Source organism: Argopecten irradians, chromosome 8, assembly GCF_041381155.1.
Source record: "Argopecten irradians isolate NY chromosome 8, Ai_NY, whole genome shotgun sequence".
Classification (NCBI taxonomy): domain Eukaryota; kingdom Metazoa; phylum Mollusca; class Bivalvia; order Pectinida; family Pectinidae; genus Argopecten; species Argopecten irradians.
The window spans coordinates 39,092,927-39,116,819 of NC_091141.1; the positions used below are offsets into that span (position 1 = coordinate 39,092,927).

At 35.3% G+C, this 23,893-nt stretch overlaps 1 protein-coding gene across 3 annotated transcripts in view; it reads right to left on the reverse strand.

The window, feature by feature from the left end:
* LOC138330326 (uncharacterized) overlaps positions 1 to 23,893 on the reverse strand; it is a 69,462-nt gene that overhangs the window by 42,551 nt on the left and 3,018 nt on the right. For 2 of the 3 annotated variants that reach the window (XM_069277867.1, XM_069277869.1), the window contains exons 2-9: positions 10,756 to 10,845; positions 9,929 to 10,005; positions 9,134 to 9,307; positions 7,535 to 7,678; positions 6,437 to 6,550; positions 5,405 to 5,695; positions 4,674 to 4,803; positions 175 to 388 (exon numbers count right to left, since the gene is read on the reverse strand). In XM_069277867.1, coding sequence (XP_069133968.1) covers positions 175 to 388; positions 4,674 to 4,803; positions 5,405 to 5,695; positions 6,437 to 6,550; positions 7,535 to 7,678; positions 9,134 to 9,307; positions 9,929 to 10,005; positions 10,756 to 10,845 — 1,234 coding nt within the window. Of the gene's footprint in view, positions 1 to 174; positions 389 to 4,673; positions 4,804 to 5,404; positions 5,696 to 6,436; positions 6,551 to 7,534; positions 7,679 to 9,133; positions 9,308 to 9,928; positions 10,006 to 10,755; positions 10,846 to 15,514; positions 16,474 to 23,893 lie in introns of those variants that run through there. The other variant, XM_069277868.1, reaches the window with a different exon arrangement.

Here is a 23,893-nt window from a genome sequence, read left to right on the forward strand (position 1 = left end):
GGTATGCCAAAAATGACAATTAAGGTATAACAACAACACAGACCAGTCCATTTCTCAAATCCAAAAAAGCACAAAGAACAATTTAATTTGAGAATTTAAAGCATCTTTACATGATTTTTAACAGGCAGGCTCTGTTAAGTGTATAATGTAGAATAACTCCTGTTCTATACTCACGTCTTCAGTAAGGTCGGGCGCGGTGACAGCCTGCCCACATGCAGTTCCTCCGATCCGTGCACACGGGTGATAGGGTAGCTCCATATCAAAGTGATACATAAACTGTCGGGAGTGGGTCTTCCCAATCAGCTTGAACAAAGTTTGGGCGTAGGGATTCTCACGATTGATGATTTTCACATACCCTCCATTTTTCACAGAAAGGTCATAGTACAATCTGAAATAATGCAATGCTTGAATGTTCTCCTGGCTTCATTTTCTGATTTTACTTACAGTATGTAATATAGATATACATAACAGGTAAGGGAGATAATCTGTATTTCTTTCACAATGGGACTTATTCATGTACCACGTAATACCTGATAATGTTTGTGTGGGATTATTGTTTCTATTGGTAATGGAATGACGTCAAAAAATAATTACCACACGTTAACATCATTTCAGCCAGAAGATTACAAAAAGTTACATTCCATCGACACTAGAGATTCAAGTCCCACACGAAAGTTATAGGGTATCACGTTGTACGTGAATCAATCCCATTATATTCCATAAATATTCTTTCACAGTTATAAGGAAAATATAAGACTCTTTCATATGTGGATAGGAAAAATAAGGATATATTACCGAGGGTTACAAAACATAAAACCCAATGTTTAATACCAAGGTGTTTACAACATTTTGTGATACTTAGGGTTCTAATTTCCTTCCTATTCACATAAGAAAGAGTATTTTTCTCTCAAACCATGAAGTTATTATGGCAGAGACCCTCCCTTTTTTATTATAAAGCTCTAAGAAAAACTATGACTGCAAATTAATTCTCCAAACATTGAAATTGTAGGAAATTTTAAACAAAAATCCCAGTTTGAATCCAACCAACCTGGGTTCTGATATTGGCATTAAAATTTGAGCGAGAAATCATCCGTTTTGTTGATGCCATGGAGTTGTATTGAATGTGTATAGCCATTTGTAATAAGTCTTAGATGACATCAGTGTATTGCATGTGTAGCCATGTGTAATACAGTCTTAGATGACATCAGTGTATTGCATGTGTAGCTATTGTAATAAGTCTTAGATGACATCGGTGTATTGCATGTGTAGCCATTGTAATAAGTCTTAGATGACATCGGTGTATTGCATGTGTAGCTATTTGTAATAGTCTTAGATGACATCGGTGTATTGCATGTGTAGCCATTGTAATAAGTCTTAGATGACATCGGTGAATTGCATGTGTAGCCATTGTAATAAGTCTTAGATGACATCGGTGAATTGCATGTGTAGCCATTGTAATAAGTTAAGATGACATCGGTGTATTGCATGTGTAGCCATTTGTAATAGTCTTAGATGACATCGGTGAATTGCATGTGTAGCCATTTGTAATAAGTCTTAGATGACATCGGTGTATTGCATGTGTAGCCATTGTAATAAGTCTTAGATGACATCAGTGTATTGCATGTGTAGCCATTGTAATAAGTCTTAGATGACATCGGTGAATTGCATGTGTAGCCATTGTAATAAGTCTTAGATGACATCGGTGAATTGCATGTGTAGCCATTGTAATAAGTCTTAGATGACATCAGTGTATTGCATGTGTAGCTATTTGTAATAAGTCTTAGATGACATCGGTGTATTGCATGTGTAGCTATTTGTAATAAGTCTTAGATGACATCAGTGTATTGCATGTGTAGCTATTTGTAATAGTCTTAGATGACATTGGTGTATTGCATGTGTAGCTATTTGTAATAGTCTTAGATGACATTGGTGTATTGCATGTGTAGCTATTTGTAATAAGTCTTAGATGACATCAGTGTATTGCATGTGTAGCTATTTGTAATAAGTCTTAGATGACATCAGTGTATTGCATGTGTAGCTATTTGTAATAAGTCTTAGATGACATCAGTGTATTGCATGTGTAGCTATTTGTAATAAGTCTTAGATGACATCGGTGTATTGCATGTGTAGCCATTGTAATAAGTCTTAGATGACATCGGTGTATTGCATGTGTAGCTATTTGTAATAGTCTTAGATGACATCGGTGTATTGCATGTGTAGCTATTTGTAATAAGTCTTAGATGACATCAGTGTATTGCATGTGTAGCTATTTGTAATAGTCTTAGATGACATCAGTGTATTGCATGTGTAGCTATTTGTAATAAGTCTTAGATGATCATCAGTGTGTATTGCATGTGTAGCTATTTGTAATAGTCTTAGATGACATCAGTGTATTGCATGTGTAGCTATTTGTAATAAGTCTTAGATGACATCAGTGTATTGCATGTGTAGCTATTTGAAATAGTGTAGCTATTTGTAATAAGTCTTAGATGACATCGGTGTATGGCATGTGTAGCATGTGTAGCTATTTGAAATAGTGTACATTTGTAATAAGTTAGATGACATTGTGTATTGCATGTGTAGCTATTTGTAATACAGTTTTAGATGACATCGGTGTATTGCATGTGTAGCCATTTGTAATAAGTCTAAGATGACATTTGTGAATGGCATGTGTAGCTATTTGTAATACAGTTTTAGATGACATCGGTGTATTGCATGTGTAGCCATTTGTAATACAGTCTTAGATGACATCAGTGTATTGCATGTGTAGCCATTTGTAATAGGTTAAGATGACATCGGTGAATTGCATGTGTAGCCATTTGTAATACAGTCTTAGATGACATCGATGTATTGCATGTGTAGCCATTTGTAATAGGTTAAGATGACATCGGTATATTGCATGTGTAGCCATTTGTAATAGTCTTAGATGACATCGGTGAATTGCATGTGTAGGCATTTGTAATACAGTCTTAGATGACATCGGTGTATTGCATGTGTAGCCATTTGTAATAGGTTAAGATGACATCGGTATATTGCATGTGTAGCCATTTGTAATAGTCTTAGATGACATCGGTGTATTGCATGTGTAGCTATTTGTAATACAGTCTTAGATGACATCGGTGTATTGCATGTGTAGCCATTTGTAATAGGTTAAGATGACATCGGTGTATTGCATGTGTAGCCATTTGTCGGTGTATTGCATGTATAGCTATTTGTAATAAGTCTTAGATGACATCGATGAATTGCATGTGTAGGCATTTGTAATACAGTCTTAGATGACATTGGTGAACTGCTTGGAATAAGCCAGTTTTACACCCGTAGGTACATATATGTGAGAATCAAATATACTGAAGAAGTACATAAATATTCATGGTCCCTAAAAATATTATCTACACCAATACATATATATATTGTCTGTTAAAAAAATTATTATTTATGAAAAAATTCAAAATATGAATGTAAATTTCTGAGCTGTCACCATTTTAGCACTTCCTTATTGAAATGAGGTAGTGGGACTGGAAACATGCAATTTTTAATAGGCACACCTGCCTGCCACATGCACTGAAAATTTTTAATTGACACACCTGGCTGCCACATGCACTGAAAATTTTTAATTGGCACACCTGGCTGCCACATGCACTGAAAATTTTTAATTGACACACCTGGCTGCCACATGCACTGAAAATTTTTAATTGGCACACCTGGCTGCCACATGCACTGAAAATTTTTAATTGACACACCTGGCTGCCACATGCACTGAAAATTTTTAATTGGCACACCTGGCTGCCACATGCACTGAAAATTTTTAATTGGCACACCTGGCTGCCACATGCACTGAAAATTTTTAATTGGCACACCTGGCTGCCACATGCACTGAACATATTTAATTGGCACACCTGGCTGCCACAAGCACTGAAAATTTTTAATTGTCACACCTTGCTGCCACATGCACTGAAAATTTTTAATTGGCACAACTGGCTGCTACATGCACTGAAAATTTTTAATTGACACACCTGGCTGCCACATGCACTGAAAATTTTTAATTGGCACACCTGGCTGCCACATGCACTGAAAATTTTTAATTGACACACCTGGCTGCCACATGCACTGAAAATTTTTAATTGGCACACCTGGCTGCCACATGCACTGAAAATTTTTAATTGACACACCTGGCTGCCACATGCACTGAAAATTTTTAATTGGCACACCTGGCTGCCACATGCACTGAATTTTTTTAATTGGCACACCTGGCTGCCACATGCACTGAAAATTTTTAATTGGCACACCTGGCTGCCACATGCACTGAACATATTTAATTGGCACACCTGGCTGCCACAAGCACTGAAAATTTTTAATTGTCACACCTTGCTGCCACATGCACTGAAAATTTTTAATTGGCACAACTGGCTGCCACATGCACTGAACATTTTTAATTAGCACACCTGGCTGCCACATGCACTGAACATTTTTAATTGGCACACCTGGCTGCCACAAGCACTGAACATTTTTAATTGACACACCTGGCTGCCACATGCACTGAAAATTTTTAATTGACACACCTGGCTGACACATGCGCTGAAAATAATTAATTAGCACACCTGGCTGCCACATGCACTAAAAAATTTTAATTGGCACACCTGGCTGCCACATGCACTGCAAATGACGTTAATTACCTGTCATTATGCATGAAGTTGCTCCAAGCGCTGAAGGTGATCTGTTTAGAACAGGTATACTGTTCTGTTGTAGGGTTCATGTCTGATCCCTGACACTGTCTGGTGTAAATTGGCCAAACTTGAGTTGAACCTAAAAAGAAATTCCGAAATTGCAAATAACAGAGTTACCTCTCTTTGAAGATAAGTCTCCATTGTGATGTCAGTATTTTGTGAGTACAGTAAAACTCGTGTTATTTTCTCTGTATATTACACTCGCAAATACATGATGTCACAATCAATATATACTCAAAAGCTGAGATATTAATTTAAATATACATATTTGTTCAAATGATTTAACCCTTATGTTTATATAAAGAAGATATAAATAACAATACTAGTAATGTAGGCTTGGTTTCATCCTCGATATTCAAGGGGTTACTATCACTGTCATTATATCCACCCCTGGAATATGTCATAGCAAAACTGAAGGTAATAGAAGACACAGGTAGTTTGGCCCTTTGATGTACATCAAAAGAATCAAATAATTGTACATTGTGTACTTTAAAGCTGGGTGTCAATCTCTCTGCAATATTCAAAGGAAGTCTCTGTAGCCTGTGATTGGTCAGTTTTTATCTCCTGAACTGCCTTAAGTTTTACAATGAGATAGTCAAAGGGTGGATCAAACGCCAGTGAAAATAACCCCTGGAGTAAATCAGATGACTATGTCTGTGATCAGAAGTTGTAAGACTTACCTCTATATAAGGTAAATTTGATGTCTCCTCCAATAATACCATACTGGAAGTCTGTCACAAAGTGGTCAGTTCCGTCACTGGATGGTGTCGGGGGCAGATCAGCCACGGGGACGTCCACCTTGAACACACCAGTGAAGTAGGCATCCACCCAGCCAATCAGTCTATTGTTAGTCCACACCGTGGGCATCGGAGACGAATAGGCGGCGCTGATGTCCGCAGGGTTCTCTACCGTTCTGCCATTATAGTCATGTAGGACGGCTTGCTGGTCAGTGATGGTCGGAGCATCAATTACTGATAAACCAAGATTGGTGAAATTTAACTTGTGAAAAAAGATTGGTGAAAATTAAATGATAAACAAAGGTTGATAAAAAAAAAACTTTAAAAAATTAAATAAAATGCAGCATGTAACAGTTTTCAAACTGTTTTCCAAAATTTTGGTCTATTATCATTTTTGAAAAATTAGAAATGCCAGCAAGAAAGTTGTTCTAATCTTCAAAACAGTACTGGAGGTTACAGGATACAACATATTTTCGTGTGACTTTGGATATTTTATACTGTCTGTGGGTTTGTGTGGATTTTTGTGGTGTGCCATTTTTGTGTTTATATATTTTTGCATGTGGATATTTTGTGTATGGATTTATCTGTGTGTGGATTTGTAGGTGTGTGGATATTTTTGTATGTGGATATATTATGTGTAGATATTTTCACTAAGTCAATTTTCAAACTGTTCGCAGTGATAATTTCCACACTGTACATCTATAACTTAACTATAGTCACATGTAAAGATTCACCATGTTTTAATGCATTGATATATTGAACTAAATGAAAGTGATCAAATAATTAAAAAACAAAAAATCCCATGCCGTGAACTCCACTTCTACAGTATGGGTGAAAGCTTGGTGAAGGATGATGCCTTAACTCATTTACCCCTGAAAATTCAAAATGAACTCTTCCATTCTTTGAATAAGAAGAATTCAGGTAATCAAGGATACTGAATTCAAATGAACACATCAGGTAATCAAGGATACTTACTCTCATCGCAGTGGTGACCAGTAAAACCTTGCATACACACACAGCTATCGGCCGTTTCTGACGAACACTTGCCAGGGTAACAACGTGTGCTGTCTGATCTCCAGGAACACGCCTCTGTTGATATCAGAAATATCTCATAAGTTCAACATTTAAACAAATTTCAAAATTGATATGGACTTTTTTCTGTGCCCTTTTTTTTAAATCATATAAAAGTTGGGAAGGGCATTGAAATAGACTGACTAGATCTGATCTAGGAACACCCTCAGTAATCCAGGGTGTTACTATCACTGTCGTTATATCCACCTCTGGACTATGTCATAGAAAAACTGAAGGCTCTGTGCTTGACAACAAATGGTCAGGTAGTTTTCACCTATGATGTACATTAAAAGAATCGAATAACGGTTCACTGTGTTGTCTGTGTTGCTTTGACATTGAGAGTCACTCTCAGTTGTATCTTTGATTTAAAAAAGACACATAAAAAAGTCTAGGGGTGGATATAATATATATATATAGTTACCAATACTTTTTGCCTCATAATTTGTTTACATAGATGTAACAAAATAGATGTAATATCTTGGAAGCACAAGTGACGAAGGACATCAAACTCACGATCTCTGGCACCCAAAAGCCCAACCAAACATAGCTGCTACTTACACCATTGCACCACAAAATCAAATGTCCTCAAAAAAAGGACTTTTTCAATGGCAAAGTGATGGTCAGCTTGATAGCATGCTATAATCTATGGTGACTGATTTGTGCCATTTTCGCTTTTTGGCTTTGCATATTTTCACTTTTTCTTTTTTTTTGCGTTGGGAAAATGCAAAAAAGCGATAATCCAATGTTTGCTTTTTTGCTTTTCCGCGTTTTTTCTAACACGAAAAACCGAAAAAGCCAAAAAAACACACGAAAAAGCGACAGAATGGGTTTTTCGCTTTTTCACATTGGAAAAAGTGCGAAAAAGCGAAAAAGTAACATTTGATTTTTGCTTTTTCGTGCTTTTTCCAACGCGAAAAAATGAAAATGGCACATATCAGCTACCATAATAATCACAGTGACAAATAAATCATCAATAACATGATTGGACTAGATGTAACATACTTTTACAGCTTTTCCTGTTATCTGTAGCGGAGGTATAGGCCCGCCAGTATTGTTTCTCCAGAATCGCCCCATCACAGTAGGCACAGATGTTATCCGATGTAGATGTACACTTTCTGTGAAAGCAGTGGTCGATAGCCGGGCAAACTAAAACGTAAATCATAAGTAAACTATGTGATAAAGGACACCTCTCCATAAAAGTCACCTGTCTATAAAGAATATTACAAGTGTCTAGAAAGGGCACCTGTCTATAAAAAAAGACACCTGTCTATAAAAAGATATTACAAGTGTCTAGAAAGGGCACCTGTCTATAAATAAAAGACACCTGTCTACAAAAAGATATTACAAGTGTCTAGAAAGGGCACCTGTCTATAAATAAAAGACACCTGTCTATAAAGAATATTTAAAGATACCTGTCTATAAAGGGCACCTGTCTATAAAAGGCACCTGTCTATAAAAAAAATGCTATAAAGGACATTTGTTCATGAAGAATACTTAGCTTGTGTATAAAGGAAACTTGTCTATAAAGGATACTTGTGCATAGATGACACCTGTCTGTAAAAATACTTATCTCTAAAGGACACTTGTCTATAAAGGAAACTTGTCTATAAATGATACTTGGGTAACAAAGACACCTGTCTATAGAGGATTCTTATCTCTAAAGGACATTTGTCTATAGACAACATTTGTTTATAAAGGAAAGGACTATGTATGGTTTGGCCACTTTTTGGCCCCCAAATCCATCATATTTTCAAACCTGTTTTTATGATTAAATTGTTGAATATCAAATATCGAGTACATGTTTGATGTTATAGGATATAATAATTATACATCATTATAATTGTAGTTGTTATGTGAACAATCCTAAATATGAAAAATATTATGAAAATGTTGAAATTTAGTCAATTTTGACCATTTTCTTTGGTAAGTATTTCATCTAGAAACCATAGAGTGCATTCTTGAACAAACATTATACTTCTCCTGAAGATGTATCGTAGGTACCTACATATTCAGATTAAATGTTAAGTTTGTTAAAGATTGTGATATATTGTTTCTCAGACAACTTCAAGCTAAAAATAGGCAAAAAATGAAAAAAATAATCAATTTCAGTTAATTTATGCATATTTCGGATGGTTACCATGGCAACTAAAAACTAAAAAATTAGAAAACTTACATACATAGTCCTTTCTCTAAAAAAGACACCTGTCAATAAAGGATACCTGTCTATAAAGGACACTTGTTTATAAAGGACATTTGTTTATATAGGACATTTGTTCATAAAGGACATTTGTTTAAAAAAGGGCACCTGTCTATAAAGGACACCTGTCTATAAAAATATCTGTCTTAACAAAACCTGTCTATAGGTCACCTCTTTATAAAGGACGCTTGCTTATATAGGACATTTGTTTCTAAAGGACACCTGTTTCTAAAGGACTCCTGTCTATAAAGGACACCTGTCCATAACAATACCTGTTTATAACAATACCTGTCCTTTATGGACAGGAATGAATGCACATTATTTCTCTATCTCCTCTTGCTAACCCATGGTTTATAAACAAACTATATAATAGTAAATCAGTAAATAGATATTTCAATACTCACTGTCACACATCCCACCGTTGGCATAGAAACCATCGTTACAATCTGAACACTGTTCGGGGCTAGTACATCTGCCACCGCTGTGCCTCTGTACGACACCAGTTCGGTACTTGATGTAGTCGTTACTGTAATACTGTGTACAAGCACTGCCTGGGTTAATCCGTCTGTTACAAATGGCTGTAAAAGAGAAAGTTAGTATCGTACTGTCAACAGGTAGAGAAAATTAAAAATGGCAGAGTTATCATGGTAAAGTTTAGCTTCAAGTAATCAAAGTATAGATAAAACTTCAAATAATTTGAGTGTAGGTAAAAAATGAAATAGTCTGCGTACTAGTAAAACATCTAAGAATCCATCCTTAATACTCCAGGTGTTACTATCACTGATATTGTAGACACCCCTGGACTATTTCATAGTAAAACTGAAGGCAGTTTAGGAGTAATTTGATTCTTTGATGTACATCGAAGGAATTGAGTAACAATACACTGTGGTTGACTATGTGGCTTTGAAGTTGGCCACTTTGAGGTGGCTGTTCTCTCTGTTATCTTCAAAGGAGTCTCTACAGGTCTATGATTGGTCACATTTTATTTGAACTGCCTCCAGATTTATTAAGTCCAGAGGTAGATTTAATGTCAGTGATAGTAACCCCTGAGCATTGGTAAACATTGTAAAGTATTATAGGGTATTGATAGGACATTAAAGAAATAAAGCAAATCAAACATTCATATACCTATTTATATACAAGGGCAGATAACTCTGTAATACGTAAATACAGAATGAGATATAGAAAAATATTGTTACCATGGTTACAGTTTGTGAAGTCATCTTCCCAGTTCTGGTAGCCATTACAACAAAAATAATTGTAGATTGTTTTTTCTCTGTAAGAAACAGTAATTATAATATCATTTTTAAGAACTGGTTAATTAAAATTGTAAGAACTTGAATTAACAATATTATAAAATTAATTTATTATATCATATCTTCTGTATCTATTATACGTTCAATGTATTATGGTTTTATTCCCTAAGCATCATGATCGTATACCTTTATTTTCATATTATATTCTTTTTGTCTAACAAACGAAATATTCAAAATATTAACTATATCTATATAATCATTAATTTCATAATCCACATTTTTACACAATTTTGCTAATTGGCGCTTTATTTAAACCTCTTTAGTTCTGAAGATAATTGGAAAGTGTGCATGCCTGTAAAGAGAGTTTACATATTTATGCAAATGGAATTAAATATCAATCATTTGAAAATATATAAGATTGCTCCATTAATGTTTAGGCAATTTTATATTCAAAATGCATCAAAACTTTGTTGTTAAAATCTTATGAGTTTGTGGTGAAACATACATGAAGTGCCCCACAGTATTACACATACTGTAAAAACTTGTGTAATTTGCGCAGTTTTTCTATGTATATAGAGGTGTCCGTAAATCTATAGAGTCAAAATCCTGTGCTCTAACATCACCATTGTTGGAGTGGAGGGCGGATTTATATTCTCAATCTGGAGATAAATTTATTTACTTACTGTTTAATCTCTGGTTTGGCTTATAAAAATGATCTCAGAATTACAAAAACAAAAGAAATACATCTAAGGACGCACATGAATACTTACTTGTACCTGGTACAGCGACCCCATTTCCAGAAACTACACTTAACTGTATATTTTGTTTCCACTGTATGAGAACTCACACAAACATGATTTCTGAAAAGAAAAAACATTATAAATATTACATGATTAACGAAATCGAAAATATCACGTTATTATTCATCACAAAATTTTGCAACAGTTGCATTGGTTGTCATCTTGATAATACAAAATATATATTGCCCGCGTACGCATGCACTTGATAGAACTGATGACTGAACTACCATTTTGGTAGCTCGGAAGGAGACAGAGTAACAGTATTTGTGCAAATAGTTGTCAAGTCGAAAATACAAAAATGGTCATAGGGTGGAAAGGAAATATGCATAGATATCACAATAAATAATTTTATTTCTCGGCAAAATGCAGTTTTGTAGTTGGTTTGCACTGCGATTGTCTGTCAGTTCGTCTGTACTAAAATATGAGGTTACTAGGTAAAGTTTGTCCGCCTGTGAATTAGAAACGCAGATGTGGCGGGTGCCATCACACAATCCAATCTCCACAAATGATGACGTGACATTGTTTTACCGGTAAATAAATTTCATTTCGCAGAAGGAAAATACTTTTTGAAAAGTCACATCATTTAAAGGTAATATATTAGGCACAATAAAGTCTATAATTTTATTAGATTTGTGTTCTCAACAATGTTCCTTTTTGTTCAATTTTGACTAATTGCATGCCGTGGCGGCCATCTTGGTTCCTGGTCTGCAAAAGTTGCGCATCTTCAGGTCACCAAAAATGACCTCAAAATAGTTTTGTGTCATTAGTAACAATATGATCTATAACTTGAAAATACAACAAAAATGAACTTAGACCTAAAACGGATCCCTGCTGATAGGTGAGTAAAGGGAGATAACTCTTACTGAGATTAGAAAATTTTAAATAGTCACAACATTTGTTTTTTTAATCATAATTATGGTATTTTTCTCACTTTAGAAATTTCCAATCTGCTTTAAACTGCATGTTGAAACCGATTTCAGGCAAATCGACCCAGTAGTTAAATATCTATAAGCAGTTTAACTTTGAACAATGAAAGGCTGTGGCGGCCATCTTGGATGTTGGTCAGAAAAACAACCAGTCGACACATCTGCAGGTCACCAGAAATGACCTCGCAAAATTTCATGGCGATCCAACTTATAGTTTTCGAGAAAATGGTCGGAAAAAGTCGTAGCGGAAAAATAAGAACCAGAAGAAGAAAAAGAAGAAGAAACGGAGCAAACACTCCGTTGGGGGGGACTTCAGTATACGTTCGGAACATTATAGGTTAAATTAATTGATATAAAGCCAACTACTTTCTTTTAATGTTGAAGTCAACATTTCTGTTTAAGCTTACTTCTTTTTTATATTTTTTGGTCAGCATTAGGTCATCAATTGTTAAAGGCCCACTACCTTTCCGAAACGGCTTTGAATTTTTAAAATTGGAATGTAAAACGAGATTGATAATCTTATCGTTACTACTACACTCATCATCATCTTCAAAAAAAAATTAATTAAAATAAATAAAATGTTAATTTTCATAACGCGGTTCGTCTTGTGTTTCCGCCCTCGTCCTAAATATCGCGCGGTAGTTGATTATGACTGTGCCATACGGCAAAACAGCGAAATTAATCTCGACATTTATGATCGTATATTACGCAGAAAATCTTGCAGTGTTTGGTGCTGTTACCTTATCTAAGGCCATTTATATGTATTTTTTTATGTTAGTAATGTTTTCAAGAAACCTTTCAAATTTTGCTCGGAAAGGTTTTTCGAGGCCTTTAACCATTGCCCGGTTATGTGTTGTTAATGATGCCCAGATGTATTCTTTAAAGGCCCATTACCTTTCCGGAGCAAAATATAAAGGTTTCTTAAAAAACATTAATAACATCAGAAAATGCATACCGATGATCTAAAATAAGGTTACGACACCAAACATATGCAAGATTTCCTGCGTAATATATGAAAACAGTGGAGAGTAAATTCGCTGTTTTGCCGTCTGGCGCAGTGATAGTCAACTACCGCGCGGTATTTAGGACGACGGCGGGAACATAATACGACCCGCGTTATGAAAATAAACATTTTATTTATTTTAAACAAATCGTTCAGAAGGTGATGAATATGTAGTATTAACGGTAAGTTAATAATTTTTGCGACTCTACAAAATTATCGATCTTGTTTTACATTCCTATTTTAAAAATTAAAAGCCGTTTCGGAAAGGTAGTGGGCCTTTAAAGATTACCTGTATTTTTATTGAATAAGGATTCCATACAATATTCATACTATATATGATTATATTTACTCTAAATTATCTGCAGTGTTTAGATGCTGGGCTAGGGGGAAAAGCACAGGGATTGGAGACTAAGTTGTAGTTTATATCAATATGACCCACCAGATATTATAATTAAACTTTATTTATTGATGACACCGGATTGTCGATAGACCACATTTAGACATTTTAGGGTCTAGATCAAACATCAGTAAAACCACTTTCTACAAAGTACAAACTGTGTTCGTATATATATATCAATATGGTACAAAGAAGTCATTCCAACCGTGTGGACAAAAAATATTGCCAAATTTTTGGGGCGATCTGCCCCTTTATAAAGACACACAAAACGAACACTATGAAATAATATGATACGAACAGTTATAAGGGTCAATAAAAGTAGTCAGATATTTAGCTGCACAATGGAGCGCAATTTACCATTCGGCAAGTGGCAACCGACCCCTATTTATCAATATATACATGTACGTAGATATGTATATATACTATGTAGTTTGTGATCTTACCCGTTCCTCTAAAACCACTAAAATGGTCTATCTATTGGCACTCTGGATCTGATTGGCCTTATTGATATAAACTATAAAAAGGACTTCGACAATATTTCTTGTCGACTGCGTACGTAAAATCCATTAAAATAAATGAAGTAAAATGAAGTAGCACAGCCATGGCAAACACGCAGAGATATATTGTGAATTTTTACTATTGTTAGGTATTGTACATTATTGTTCGTATTTATAGGGTATTGTCGTGGGTCATAAGACTTACGGTAATCACATATTTAACATTTCCAACATAGAACGTGCTGAGGAACGTGATAACGCGTCTTTACTGTCCAAAATACTCCAGGACACAGGGACCTGACAAACAGTCTACATAGATAGTTTTGAGTTTGCAGACTTTTAATTTTAAAACATTTTAATATATTAGCCGTATACAAAAAGTAACGACTTCTCAGGCTCCTGTGCTCGAAAACATATACCGCCCGGTATATTGTACCAACAAGTTTCACGGGCCCCATGAAGTGCTGTTCGGAGAAATTCTGAACGATAAAGGTACAATTTGAATGACTTATATCATCAGAAGCATAATTACTCAGAAACATATTCCCCTTCATTGCATTTTCCGCATATCTTGTAGAAAAAATAGACCAAATTACTTTAATTCTGGTACATGTACCATGTACAAAGTGTACTAACTGCTTCAGATAACCCCGTTAAAAGGCTTTGCCACACTTTTAATAGCGATGTCACGAACTAAAATACCCACTTTGTACGTATATATGTGGCCATTTAAACGTGATAATATCATAATAGTACACGTGACTTGTTTCGTTCCTATTTTACACCCTTTTTGTATATCTATCAAACCCGTGTTTTAAACGTTATCTACATTATTTAACCATATGGCAGACAAAAAATGTTCGATAAATGTCTCCAGTTTTCGGTCCATCATTGGTTCAGGATAAGTAATTTTTCATTTTACTTTAATTTATTGCGAAAACTCCAAGGACCATCTAGAATTGTTATATTGGAAATTATTTAGTAGCAGAATGATCTCTCTCTTGCGTCTTTTTTTTCAAAGTTTATTTTATTTTCCTTATTTGGAGGTACATAATATATGTATATGTCAAGGGGATGTCATTTGTCCGTCACATTTCAACTGTTTCAGTGAGACATTTTTACCCAACACTGACCGAATAACATCTCAATGTTGAAGTGAAATACTTTCCTGGTCCACTAATACAGTTCACATGCGTTTGATACTGTAGTTACATAACCACCTATATATGTAAAACTGATTCAGTAATCCACACACATATATATATATATATGTTAACCTGTATAAAGCATGTGGTCTACCGCATGCAGTGAAATGACGTGTAACTCTAAGTGAACCATAATGAACCACTTCACACTGTAACAATTTCTAACATTGATCCCCCAATATCATCCTCAGTGTCATATATGCGTGTTTAGAGCATAATATATATCGACTGAACAATAGGAAAAACAGATAGATCATATAAACAAAATATCTGAAAAACACTTGATAATCCAGGGGTTACTTTCACTGTTGTTATAAAGACAGTGATAGTAACCCCCGGAATATCGAGGATTATGATAGTGTCAAGGTACTGTCACACGGGCTTATTATAAACATATGAAGACCGGGCGTTCCGGAATACCAATTACCGACTGATGTAACAAGTTGTGAGTTTGATTATTAAATCTCAGCCCTTTTACAAGATTTACGAGGGCATTCGAATTACCAACACAAAGTCCATTTGTATGCATTTTATGATCATATATAAATATGTGGACTTCCATGGTATCTGCCGCGATTGTAAGGGTCAAGGTAAACGTTTACGGAAAGTGCCGAAGGTTCCCGATTAGAGGAATCTGCTCGTACTTTGCGCGGCCCGGATCCCCTACCTGAAGTACTGGGGTAAGGGGGTCTAGTACTTACCCTGGTCCTTTTAAGGGGTCTGTGATGACGACAGGAAAGCCCCCACTGGAGCCTACATCGTGGTACGGGCCGGCCAGAGCCTGACCCAAATAAAGGGCAAAGGTTATTGGCCAAATTACCGACATGACTCAAATAAAATGGCCATTGGATCATCGATATTAAGTAAATATGACGTCATACACAAACTGACGTCAGAAAAATGTTAGTCTTGATGAGGTGCTCTGATCTTGTGGAAGAAGCCCAGAGTCGAACCCTTCGTCAACGTAGCATGATTATCAGAGTTCCATCGTCATTATTTTGCCAATATACATACAAAAACCAAAGAACGTCGTTTCTATTCGTTCTCAGCGAACAAACGAGAAACTTTTTTCATATTTCCTTACAGAATTAGGCTAGTCTAAAATCAAACATTTATAAAATCACGACACCATCTTTGCCCTCCGTGTGGCTAGAATATAAATAGAAAGTCTGGAATGTCCTCTACACCAAGTACGAAGACAGTATTGCTACTATATAGAATATATATGAGACTTTATCTCAGCCCCGACTCTACGAAAGAATCGGATGATATTCTCCAATTAAAGAGATACAGAAGATCAAAATCTTGGTCATGGCACCATCCTCGTCGTTCCTTTAACACATCAGACGGTTTTCTCCACACTTTCCCGCAAATAAGATAGAAATATATCAGATATACACTGATTCCCTAAACAGAACTGAAGGTTGTCCCAACTTGGCTACAGGAATACTTATCTCCCAATTATGAAAAACCATCTGTATAATCTGTCGTCACGGCACCATTTTTCGAAACGTTCTCCACAAAACAGTCCTTTGAACACTTTCTTCACGAACAATATCGAGATATGCGATGGATATTCCCTCAGAATAGATTTTAAACCAGCTCTGACTCTGCTGTATAGATTAAGACGCCATTGCTATTCGCCACACGTCTTTGTCCCCCGCCATTGTCTTTGGGTTCGATGATTTGCTGATAACGGTCGTCATATACGTTGTTATAAGATTCCAGTGGCGTGTGACATAGATAGTATCCAATAGTAGGGTGCCCATACAAAGACATATACCCGGTACGTACTATGGGAAATATGTTTTATATATTTAGGAAAAAAAACCCGAGGGTCAATAATTTGGTCACGCAGGTCAATCATCGGCCCATTGAAGCAATTATGGTTGAATTATGATTTTGAACAACGCGTTACATATATGATTATGCATTTGTAATAGCCTGACGTCCTATAAATCCAGTCATAATAAGGAAACCAATGAAACGAGTAAATAAAAATCTGCCAAGGATACAAAATGGGTAGAATAGGAAGATATGAAGGGATGGGCGATGGATGGGCGAGAATTTTTTTTTCTACAATGTAATTGCAACAAATTCGCTTTGCCAATTAGATAGGAAATCTCCTACAAGGACTGGTGCCAAGTCATTCTCCGGTACATCGGCGCATAGACAATGCATACTATTGAAATCAATCCAAAACTTGAACCTTCTTAATTACGTTGATAATATCATGTGTTTAAACGAAAATAGCGCAACCATTCTCGCACTTATTACATATTAGAAAGTTATTACATGTAATCCCAATGCCACAAGAATCGGTTAATTAAGTTTATGTACACAGGCAATATTTCTTCACGTGAAATTCACGCGAAGAAAATTCACGTGCAGAAATAGTGTCTGTGTATAGCTAAATCTTTATCTTGGTTGTATAACTAAATTTAATAATACACTGCAGGGGGTCGCGGTGGCCGAATGATTAATGGGTATCGGCAAGCTTGCACGGTCGAATCCCCACAAGGCTGCCAGATACTGACTGTTATTCGGTGATTTTTCTCCTAGTACTTACTATTTCCTTATATCTCAAACTCTAACACATTAACAATGAACTCGGTCGTTTATAGGGCAATAAACATATCAAACAAAACTAGTCAAGTGCACAAAAGTTTGAGACACATAGAAATGGTAAGTAAAATTTCAAATAAAACAATTTTTTTTTAGATTTATTGTGATGTCATTCTGTAAGTTTCTCCGAGAATCGATAATTTTAAAAATAACCATATTTAAATCTATGGAGTCTTTGGTACACTTAAATAACTTTACTGAAAAAAAAACCTTTCGGGGATCACGATAGATCAATTCTTTTATAACAAAGCAGACACATTCGAGTTACTTCCCTTAGTTTGGCTGAAACGTGGTCAGTCAAATTTAAACGTGGGTTTCCGAGTCATAATGCTATTTTACATCTATTCTTATATAGTCCGCTAAACCTGCCTATATTATTAGGTTTTTTTGAAATTATATATTAGGGAAAATTAATTTTAAAAAACCCCACTAATAATATAGGCAGGTTTAGCGGACTAATTCTTATACAGCCGTGAATTACATATGTAAGCGACATGCCTTTGTATACAAAATTAAAATGATAATGTAATGATATCGTCATTCACATGTAATTTATATTTACGAAAAATATAGGTCGCTTGAAGGTGTCAACACTGATGAATACATGTTCATCAAAAATGCTATTATCCATCTGTACCAATACCTAATTGGTCACGGTCGTCCTTACAGAAAACACGATTAAAATGTAGTTTGAACGATCGAAGTGCATGTACACGCGAGTTACATACGTGTGACCATGAATGATAGATTTTAACAGCTACCCTTTTTGTCGGTAATCTGATCTTCGTCAAGGAGAGGTTTTAAACCCCCTTTATTAATATGTGATTATCGTGTTATCTGCCTGTTCATATTAGATGCATTAGTGATTAAGATATTAGGTGCTTAAGTGATTACAAAGATTTATAAGTGAGATACGTCCTTGGTTTATTAAGATTGTTAAAACAAACATTGTATCGATTGAAAATCGGTTCCTTATCTAACTCTTTATGAGTATTCCTATCGAAAGAATTTTAAAAACGTTAATTGATGAAAAAAAGGAAATTACATCAATTTCGTACTTCAATATCCCTGTAGATAATCGTTTTCTATTGACATAAATTATACCCGTTCTGATCGGTGCATTTGTTCCGATATGACTTAGATTACGTAATCGACCTGGTTTGAAGACATCAAATCAACTTCGTAGAAACGAAATATTTATACCAACAGAATAATTTATTTCTTTATTTTATGACCATATAAATTTCACAATTTAGTTTGCTAGAATAGATTAGTCCGCTCTAATTTTCCATTAAAGACGTCCGTTAAAAAGTGCCGATAATGGCGTTAAATTTGCCAATCTTATTCGTAGATAAACCACTCGGAAAGTGGATATAAAATATCACAGTTTTGTTATGACATATATCAATGAAAAGCTTAGATTTCAAGCAAGAAAAGTATGCTTTTCGTATGTCTGCATTTTGTTATTTCATAAAAACACCATCTCAAATGAAAAAAATAGCGTTTTTGAGTGTTCAGGGCCGGAAAATAAAATAAGTTTAGATTATATTTTCATGAAAACACAATGTGTTAATGCCACAGATCATTTCGTTTCAAATCAGCCTTAAGTTTGAAAATTGATGTTCTTGAAACGAAATTATAGCGAATTTACTTTATTCTACTCAAACGAAAAATCCCGAAGTTACTTACAGAAAATGTAACATCATTTAAACGCTATTTGTTATTTGGCATGAGTAATATTCTTATAAAATAGAGTACAGAGATAACTATTGATTGATAAAGACTAAATTGAACTCAATACATGACACCGTCCATCATCTCTTGGTCGCGAGTTGGAAACCACAAGATGGGACAATTACATTTACAATGTACCATGAACTAACCAAAATAAAAAATTTTTCTCTTTGTATCTTTGTAGAAATATTGCAGGGGCGTAGGAAGCGGGGGCAGGAGGGGGGGGCCCCTTCCGTTCCCCAGGACGGGGTGCAAACATGTCTTTTTCTTTTTGCCCCCCCCCCCCCCCCAAATGCACATTTGAAAGAAAAAAGGGTTCTCTTGCACATTTTTCGTACTCATTTTAGAAAAATTTCAACCACGTAATGTTCAAAACCTTTAATAATAAAAATTCAATACACACGAACTAGACTAAAAATGTCCATCGAGGGATTATACTATTTCAAAAAATGTCTCTTAAAAGATTAATTTGTTTATATGTCTTAGCAAGACAATCAATTCATTATTGTTTTGAGTTACACAACAATGTGCCGATGGTGTGAAACCGATATGTTCAGATCGAGCAGGGTTGCATAATGGTATGACGACATTCACAAATGCATGTAACTTTAAATCGAAAAATTACCGTGTTAAGAGCGCTTTCAAATCATCAAAATACATTGTAAAATTCATCTCAGCCATTCTAAATCGTAATATTTTTTCACGGGGGAGACCCCCGAACCCCCAATCACAAAAATTTCGCGCCTTCGGCGCTCGCAAAACCATCAAAATACATCGTAAAACTCATCTCAGTCATTCTAAATCGTAGTATCCCCCCCATTACGTTTCATCTTCCTATGCCACTGTATTGTGTGTGCCATACCAAAGTGCGGTCATGGATCATGTATCAAGAAAGTCAATTTAAGTTTATGATCACTGGTTTGATATACGTATATGTATTGCATAATTTCTGTCCCAGCTAGGTTTTTAGCGCAAAATTACGAGAGTACCGTATTATGTATTTGTAAAACCGCGACAGCAAGAAAATGACGTTATTGTAACTTTATTTTTCTTTATATCTGTCAGACGATCACATATTTGAAATCTGTGAATCCTGTCGGTTAATTTTGTGTATAATATTCCATATTTTACCTTATGACTAAATCCAGTACGTAGTTATAAGCGACGCATCCATACGATCTAAATTTTAAAAGTATAAATCGTATTGATTGTAAATTAAATGCTGCAAAAGACCACTCTCAGTAAATAAGGTAGATTTTTGAGTTTAAGTTGTAGCATATTGATGTCCATGTACATTTATAGTGTGTTAATGAAGTTAGTTAATTAAATTAAGTACATGTACTCGTCCAAAGTCTCATTTCTGTGTTTGTTATACAGATGTTAATTAAACCACTTAATAGGAATCCCTCATAATGCGAACGGATTTGATGCGTCCCCGGAAATTTGTAATGACCGGTTTGGTTTGTAGTAGATCAATGTAAATTTCTATTCATAACCGTTATTATACATTACGTCTCCTGTCACTAAACTTATAATGTTCACTACACTCATCATGGCAAACTATAACTGACTATGAAAGATATTCGTGTACGTTCAGTGAGGTTAATATGGTGTTATGCTAACCTTGATCAATCAAATATTAACCGAGTGGAAGGGAATTAACGGGCATTGAAAAGTGTGAACATGTTTCTATACAATATCAAAAGTATATTTCCAGAGAAAACCACACGTCGAATCTATGAAAGATGTTTATTATCAATCAACCTGTTTCCCGTCCACCTGCAGCACAGGAATGACAAAGATATGGCACACTATGCAATATACTCATATCAAAGAACAACAATATATCACTACAACTGCTGATGTCGAGGAGGTCACCCTTATAAATACCCTGTATATCAGGTATATTTTCTGTGAAGATGTAATACAAACACTACAAGTATGTAATATCGCGTAAATATAAATATTCTATTGAACTCAGAAGTAGACGTCTAATTTATATCCTCGGTCTCCTTTATCTCGGGGAAACCATCCTTTGAGATTAAAGAAATATGACCTAATAAAGGTGGACAGGAAATGCAATATTGTTATATATAGTGTTCTCAAATGATAAATTGATAAACCTCATGGTTGTGCTTAGGAAAAAAACTAGAAAAAAAATTTAATCACCAGGATGTTTATGACATAAAGACGGACAGAACAATACAATATTGCTATATAGTACAAACATATATATGCATGTTCTCAGATGATAGATTAATAAACCTCGATGCTCGTGGTTAGGAGAAAAAAATCTCAGATTAAAATCTTATTACCAATATGGTAATGCTATATGTTTAATATGTACATAACAGTGCAGGTCCGAATACATGTAAAACACATCCAGGTCCCTGTGTCTGACGATTACATATAATCACAGGGGTCTGATAACTAGTTTATATGGACCCACCAGAGTGCCTTGACCATTTTAGACGTTGTAGGGGTCTAGATGAAAAATCGTATTCTACATGGTACAATATATTTTTTATATACTGAATACGATTTTACTAATTTTTATCTAGACTCCTAAAATGTCTAAAAATTGTCTATGGGCACACGAGTGGGTCCAAATTGATATCAACTATAACTTTTTCTCAGATCCCTATGACATTTGACAGTTGATATTATGTACAAACTGTAGGCAGTGGGTTTTTTTCCGGGAAATCCCGGCCATCCTTCACTGCAAAAACCTAATACGTCTTTAAATGGCCAGAATTTTTTAACAATAAAAAAGTTAATGTTTAGACCGTGGTTATATCCGGGTAGAAGCCATATGCCTAATTCCACATCACCGACATTTTAAATATTCATTGGATAACCGTTAAAATGTCTGTTCAATGAAGCATCAATCACAGCCTATATTTAATTTACACGGAACAAATGACTGCCTATCAATTCCATTCTCTCATGCGTAAAACAGTCAAAAACCACTCAATTTCATTTAGGGAGTGTCTACATGTTTCTACTTGTAATGTCGATTTAAGATATTGGATGTGTTTATCAAATTAAAATTGAAAAATGGGGCCGAGGTGGTTGAGGGGTTAAGATGTCCCGACATAATATCACAAGCTCTCAACCTCTGGGTCGCGAGTTCGAATCCCATGCATGTGGGGGAGTTGCCAAGTACTGACCGCTGGCGGTTTTTTTGTCTCTGGGTACTCGGTCTTTCCTCAACCGACCCTGGCTGTTAATAGGACGTTAATAAAACAAATCGAGAACCTTCTGTAGTTTATTGTTTATTGTTTACTTAAATGGGCAGTCAACAAATACGAATGATCACCATTCGTATGGTGGGTGTCGATATCATGGGTAGAAACTAAGGATAGCGCATCCTCGATTCTTCAGGGGTTACTATCACTGATGATATGGATATAACGCAAGTGCTTGAGTAACGCTGGGGTATCGATGATAGGGCGATTTTTTATACATTGTAGCGAGGAAGGATTTTGGTGAGGTTGGTAAATTTAGAAATATTTAACAACAATTTTGATATCGTTATTAAACCAGTAGAAATTTTATGTCACTAGTCAACATCGATACTCCAGGGGTTCCGATCACTTACGATCTTTACACACCCCTGGACTATCTCATAGAAAAACTGGAGGCAACAGAACAGGTAATTTAGTCCTCTGATGTATATCAAAAGAGCCGCATAACGGTACATTGTGGTTGACTGTGTGGTTTTTAATTTGGGCGTCGCTCTCTCTGTAGTCTTCAAAGGAAATCTGTGCAGGCCCGTGATTGGTTCAGATGTTTTCCCGTGAGCTGCCTTCATTTTTACTATGAGATAGTCCAAGGGTGTAAATCGTAAGTGATCGGAACCCCTGGAGTATCGAGGATGGTTAATAGTACGTTGTCTATCCCATCAGCTTAAAGTACGGATTTTTGTCAAACTTTCTTACTTTATTTAATATATACAGTGTATATAGATACAATTTTTATCTATATGTCATTCAAATGATCTATATGGACACGGGATAGGGTTTTTATGTAAAAAGTAAGAATAATTCTCGGATCCATAATTATGAAGTCCCTTCTTTGACCGATCTCACTTATCTCATATGGAATTGATATGGAAAGCCTTTATTTTCAAAAATACATTATCATGTAATATTTATGTGATAAATAGAATCATACGCTTGTAATGTAATATGCACACACATTTTTAAACTCGTTATTAATAAACAATGTTTATATGCCGCGAACCCTTTCCAGTTTTGGCGAAAAATACCAATGCATTACAGATCATATATCAAATATTTATATTTAATTATGGGACGCTATTCTGAATTTGATTATTTTTATAGGCATAAAGAAGAAAATATATACATGTATATGGCCTAAGATGATGTTTCTGCGTGATCTATTTCTACAGTGAAGATTCATGTCACTGTTTTGCCTTCTGGCGCAGTCAACTAACGCGCGGTAATTAGCACGACGGCAGGAAACTAATACGACCCGCTTTATGAAAATCGACATTTCATTTACTTTAATTAAATTGTTCAAAAGATGATGACAAGTGTATTATCAACGTTAAGTTAGTAACTGTGGCGACACTATACAAAATCATCAATCTCGTTTTACACTCCCATTTTATAAATTAAAAGCCGTTTCGGAGAGGAAGTGGACCTTACAGCATGCCAACAGGAGAAATGATGTCTTTTTATAATGTTATCTATGAA